This window comes from Microtus ochrogaster, linkage group LG3 (genome assembly GCF_000317375.1).
Source record: "Microtus ochrogaster isolate Prairie Vole_2 linkage group LG3, MicOch1.0, whole genome shotgun sequence".
Taxonomy (NCBI): domain Eukaryota; kingdom Metazoa; phylum Chordata; class Mammalia; order Rodentia; family Cricetidae; genus Microtus; species Microtus ochrogaster.
The window spans coordinates 28285960-28291956 of record NC_022029.1 but is presented as its reverse complement, the minus strand read 5'-3'; the positions used below and the strand labels follow the sequence as shown (position 1 = coordinate 28291956).

General features: G+C 46.6%; 1 protein-coding gene across 2 annotated transcripts in view; it reads left to right on the top strand.

Annotated features, from left to right (window-relative positions):
• The window catches only part of LOC101983458 (cytochrome P450 4F5-like), a 13418-nt gene extending 7847 nt beyond the window's left edge, over positions 1–5571 (top strand). For both annotated transcript variants that reach the window (XM_005360688.2, XM_026786012.1), the window contains exons 6-12: positions 13–283; positions 602–668; positions 924–1053; positions 4475–4608; positions 4696–4760; positions 4894–4976; positions 5347–5571. In XM_005360688.2, the coding sequence (XP_005360745.1) occupies positions 13–283; positions 602–668; positions 924–1053; positions 4475–4608; positions 4696–4760; positions 4894–4976; positions 5347–5524 (928 nt within the window). In that variant the 3' untranslated portion in view covers positions 5525–5571. The remainder of the gene's footprint in view (positions 1–12; positions 284–601; positions 669–923; positions 1054–4474; positions 4609–4695; positions 4761–4893; positions 4977–5346) is intronic.
• Positions 5572–5997: the final 426 nt, after the last annotated feature.

The window sequence follows — 5997 nt, the reverse complement described above, 5'->3', positions numbered from 1 at the left end:
CCTCAACTGCAGGTCTCCCAGTGAATACATTGCTGCCATTTTGGAGCTCAGTTCCCTCATAGCAAAAAAGTACCAGCAGCTCTTCCTGTATGTGGACTTCCTGTACTACCTCACTGCTGATGGGCGGCGCTTCCTCAAGGCCTGTGACCTGGTGCACAACTTCACAGATGCTGTCATCAGGGAGAGACGCCGTACCCTCTCCAGCCAAAGTGTTGATGAGTTTCTAAAATCCAGGACTAAATCCAAGACTTTGGACTTCATTGATGTGCTCTTGCTGGCCAAGGTAGGTTTATGTAGGTTACAGTAATGTTAATGTTCTTTGTTAGATAGAAAACACTGCATTCAGTCAAAAGGATACTGAAGAGCCTTCGATGGTACTTGTAAAACAAAGGGCAAATTAGAAAGAAATTCCACAGGAGTGCTTCTGTTGAACACTGTGTGGAAGGAGCAAACAACAGCAGGAAACCAAGGAGGGATGTGTGGGCAGGCTTTGGGGGAGTCAAGGCGGGGTCCTGTGATACAATGGCCACGAGAGCTGTGTCAGATCAGGCTCAACAGCCCTGAGACATGACAAGCATTGAGGGCCACATTTTGTCTTCAGGATGAACATGGAAAGGAGCTGTCTGATGAGGACATCCGGGCAGAGGCTGATACTTTCATGTTTGGAGGTGAGGGTCCTGTACAAATACAGAGGAGGCAGCGATTTGTCAATCCAAGGGCCTCATGGAGAAGGCTCCATTTATACCCTTGATATCTTGTCAATCTGCACCAAGCTCAGGTACTCCTGTCCTGACTCCATTTATCCAGTTTCTATGTCTAGTCATCTACCCCTTCCTATCCTCCCGGGGGTGTTAATACCTGAGCATTGCCCACTCTGTGGTGCCGAGATGCCAGAGATCTAGGTTTGCCTGTGTGCCCCACAGGCCACGACACCACAGCCAGTGCTCTCTCCTGGACCCTGTATAACCTGGCGAGGCACCCGGAATATCAAGAGCGCTGCCGGCAGGAGGTGCAGGAGCTGCTGAGGGGCCGTGACCCTGAGGATATTGAATGGTGAGCGCAGGCCCATGTGGTCTCTGTTGCTGTTATTATAGGTGTGAGCCACCATACTGGGTGCTACAGGGTGGCCTGGAAGTCAGTATCTTAATGCCGCTACTATCAGGGATTACATGCCCAGTTTGAACACCTCTCCATCTAATTCATTCATTAATTAGTTTGCATTAGTGTGTTAGGGTTCATTATGGCGTTTCAAACCTAATTTCTTTATCTTGATTCTCATCCCCATCTCTAGTATCTTCTGTATGATCTGTTTTACACTTTCTCCTCCTACCCCTTGCCTCTGTTCTACTTTCATGGTATCTCTCTCTTTAATATCTTGAGTCTGAGCTTATAGAAATCCCAGAATATATCCTCTTTCGAGTCACATGTCATTTGCTTGTTTATTTGCAGCAATTTCTATATATATATATATATACATGTATATATGTATGTGTGTGTGTTTATGTATATATACATATACGTGTCTATACACACACATATCAGTGATTGTAGATATCACTAAATCTCCCATCTGAATTTTATTTTGCCCGTAGTCTCTTAATATACAGAAATTATTTTCTCATTCAGGTTGGTTTCTTCTTTATTTGTTTCTGCATTTTCTACTCTAGATTTTTAAACATCCTTCCTGCTTCCCTTCCTCCTGTCTGGGAAGGGTTCACCCAGTGGAGGCTTAGAAAGCTGGCAGATTTGCATTTCTTTTCTCTACTGTGCACACCGGCATTACCAGTTGAAAAGAATGTGTTGCACACCTCAAAATAACCAGAAGAAAGGATTTTGAATATTCCTACCACAAGGAAATGACAAATCTTTGAAGTGACCGATACGCTAATTCACTTTAAAAGTTTAATGTTTTATGTGGGGGGAGAATCTGTCCTGTTTTGAGGAGTCATTTTTCCTTCTTTTCTGAGACCGTTTCTCATGAAGGTCTCGGTGGCTTCCAACTTGCTTTGTGGCTGAGGCTATCCTTGACTGTTCTGATCCTCCGGCCTCCACCTCCTCACAGCTGCAATTCCACACCTGGCTGATGTAGCACTTTTTGTTTGCTTATTGCTAGTTCTTGAACTCTCCTACTCTACCTATCCACTTCTCAGACATGTGTGTGGTCTTCAGTCAATGCCTTATTTCCAGGTATCCTCGTGCCCACCTCATTCTGGATCCCACACATCTCTTTTCGTGTTCTTGTGGAGTAACATAGTTTTTTTAAAAGTTATTCTCATTTTTGCTACGATGGTTTTGTAATAGGTTTTAGCAAATGGTAGGTGGGCTCCTTTTAAAAAAAATTTTTTTTTGAGATGGTCACACTATATAGCTCTAGCTGTCCTGCAACTTACTATGTCGATCAGGGTGGCCTCCGACTTAGAAATCCCCCTGCCTCTGATTCCAGAGAGTTGGGATTCAAGGTACGAGCCACCATTCATGGCTCCCTTTTTATGTTTAGATTGACTTGTCTTTGTAAACTTTAACTCTTTTAATTAGAATAAGGTTTCCAGGTGGGGACACAGTTTAGTTGTGGGTACTTCACTAGTGTTTAAGTTCTGTGATGCCCACTCCTGGAAAAGAAGGATTGCCATGTTCTAACAATAAATAAATAAATAAATAAATAAATAAATAAATAAATAAATAAATAGTAGAGAAAGGGAGGAAGACACAACATGGAACTAGGGAGGTTTCATTGAGAAGGGGACGAGGACAATACACGTTGATGAAAATATCAACAAATAAATCCTGAAAAGGAAACAACTCTCAAGAGTTTGATTGGGTGATGTTGAAAACGTTGATCATTTGGAAAACCTGACACATTTCTAGTAATAGATCACCCTTGAGTATGGAGTGCATGTGTGTATTCTAGGCAGCTCACAGCATGGGAAGAGACACTGTGACCAAGGAAACATATAGAAGAAAGTATTTCTCTCAAGGTCCAAATCAGGAGCAGAAGGAGAGGGAGCACGAGCAAGGAACTCAGGACCGCGAGGGGTGCACCCACACTCTGAGACAATGGGGATGTTCCTTCGGGAATTCACCAAGGCCAGCTGGCCTGAGTCTGAAAAAGCCTGGGATAAAACCGGACTTGCTGAACATAGCGGACAGTGAGGACTACGGAGAACTCAAGAACAATGGCAATGGTTTTTGATCCTACTGCACGTGCTGGCTTTGGGGGGGCCTGGGCAGTTTGGATGCTCAACTTACTAAACCTGGATGGAGGTGGGCGGTCCTTGGACTTCCCACAGGTCAGGGAACCCTGATGGCTCTTCAAGCTGATGAGGGAGAGGGACTTGATCGGGGGAGGGGGAGGGAAATGGGAGGTGGTGGCGGGGAGGAGGCAGAAATCCTCAATAAATAAATAAATTAAAAAAAAGAAGAAGAAGAAAGTATTTCATTGGGCTTGCTTACAGCTTCAGAGGATGGCGCTGGAGAAGCAGCAGAGAGCTTACAGGTGGCAGGCAGAGGAAAAAAGAGAGGGAGGGAGAGAGAGAAAGAGACAGACTGCGCCTGACATGGGCTTTTGAAACCTCAGAGTCCACCTTCAGTGACACATCTTCTTTACCAAGCCTGTACCTCCTAATGCTTCCCCAAACTGTTCACCAAACGGGCACTAAGCACACAAGCCTATGGGGCCGTTCTCACTCAGCACCTTAAAGGATACTTTTCTTCTACTAAAAAAATTAAATTATGTTCGTTCATTCATTCATTCATTCATTCATTCATTCATTCATTCATTCATGTACTTATCTATTTGTGTGTGTGTCTGCACGCACATGTGGCAGATAACTAGGCTACAGTCGGCTCTCTTTTGCTATCATCTGTGTCCTGGGGATTGACCTTATGTAATCAGGCTTGGCGGCAGGTTCTTCTACCATCTCAGCTGTCTCACCAGCCCAGGAATAGTTATTTCTCCTTTTGTTATTTCACGATATAGTTTTTTTTTTTTAATGCAGCATTTCCTGTAGCCCAGGCTAGCCTCTAACTCCTCCTGCCTCCACTTTCTGAGGCTAAGTGCCACCTCACCAAGGTCAGTGAATAAACTTTTTAAAGCATTTTCATTTTGAATGTATGGAAGCATTTGAGAAGATACCTTTTGAAGGGTATGTTTCCTTGCAAACATTTCTAATACAAGGTCAAGCTCTCTTCTTTTATTTTTGTGATTTTCAGTTTTAAGGCTTATTCTTCAGTCCAGAGCCATTCTTGGTAGCGGACCTCTGTAATCTCAGCATTTGGAAGGCAGAGGCAGGAGGATCAGGGGTTCAAGGTCATTCTTCATTGCTTGAGACGTTGATTAACAAACAATCAAAATAACAAATAGACATCTTTGATACGTCTGACTGAAGAAGGTAAAGGTGGTTAGTATCCCTGGATGGTAGCAAAGCTGAGTGGGACTCTGTTTTGCTCACGGTTAATTGTGTGGTGGCTTTCTCAGGGACGACCTGGCCCAGCTGCCCTTCCTGACCATGTGCATCAAGGAGAGTCTGCGGCTGCATCCTCCGGGTACAGACCTGGTCCGGGGCTGCATCCAGGACATTGTGTTGCCGGATGGTCGAGTCATCCCCAAAGGTGCCCACACAAATTGGGAAGAGGCCCCTGGGTTGATGGGTTCCTAGAAGTAGCACAGACCTGGTACTGACTCTCTTCTACCCAAAGGCAGTGCATGTGTCATCAGCATTTTCGGAGTTCATCACAATCCTTCAGTCTGGCCAGACCCGGAGGTGAGGCTCCTCCCTTCATCTCTAGGACTTGGGAAGGGTTCTACTTGGAACCAAGCCATTCTTCTGTCTTCACTTCTGTCTTTTCTGAGCTGGACAGACAAGACCCATCAGATTAGTTTTGCTTGACCCGCAGGTCTATGACCCTTTCCGCTTTGACCCAGAAAACCCTCAGAAGAGGTCACCTCTGGCGTTTATTCCCTTTTCTGCCGGGCCCAGGTGAGGCTAAAGGGCTTAGGGTGAAGGGGAAACATCTGAACATGACTGGGGGGAAGAGGAAGGGGTTGGGATGGTCGGTTTGGGGTCTCCTTTCCGTCCTTTGCACAAGGTATGCCAAAGGTCACCAGAGCTTGGGGTTGGAAGGTGAAGGATGGCCGCTTAGTGCTCAGAGCCCCGCCCTGGTCTGAATTGGGCGCCGCGGCTGAGCCAGGCTCCTGGGATGTGGATGCACAAGCGGTGTCCCAGGCCTGTTACCGTCCCTCCTGCCCTTAATGCTGACCAGGCGCGGCGGGGGCCCGGTTAGGTTGGGTTCGAGGACGCCTGTCTTGTTCCGGGTGCAGTCAAGAGTTCCCATCCCGCCCTCCCGCAGGAACTGCATAGGACAGACTTTCGCCATGAGCGAGATCAAGGTGGCGCTGGCGCTCACACTACTGCGCTTCCGCCTCCGGCCGGACGACAAGGAGCCGCGCAGGCAACCGGAGCTGATCTTGCGCGCGGAGGGCGGGCTGTGGCTGCGGGTGGAGCCGCTAAGCACAGGCACGAAGTGATCCCACACCTGTTCTGGAAACTCTTCACCCACCCGCCTACCTCTGTGGATCCCAGAATAAACAATCTCATTGAGTGCCAGCAGGGAGTCTAGAGGAAAACACAGATCCTGTTGGTGTCTTGGGGAGAGGCTGGGTTGGTGTATTTGATCCAAACCCCCTCTGCCTTTGTTCACCTTTGGCGTTCTAGGCTGATGAGAGTTCTTCTCAAGCTCAAGCATGGGGTTTTATTAAAAATCATTTTCTATTTACTCTTTGACAATTTGGTACGTGTTTATAGTGTATTTTGATTACATTCATCTCCAGTTCCCTCTCTCATCCTCCTCTTGGTTTCCCTCCTGGAACCCTTCCCAAGCCCATGCCTTTCTGTCATGCTTGGTAGCATCAAACCTGCAACAACACCCAGGAGAGAGAAGCCGGAGGATCTGAAGTTGAAGCCGTCGTGTACTTTCATATACATACCTAAAAAAAAAAAA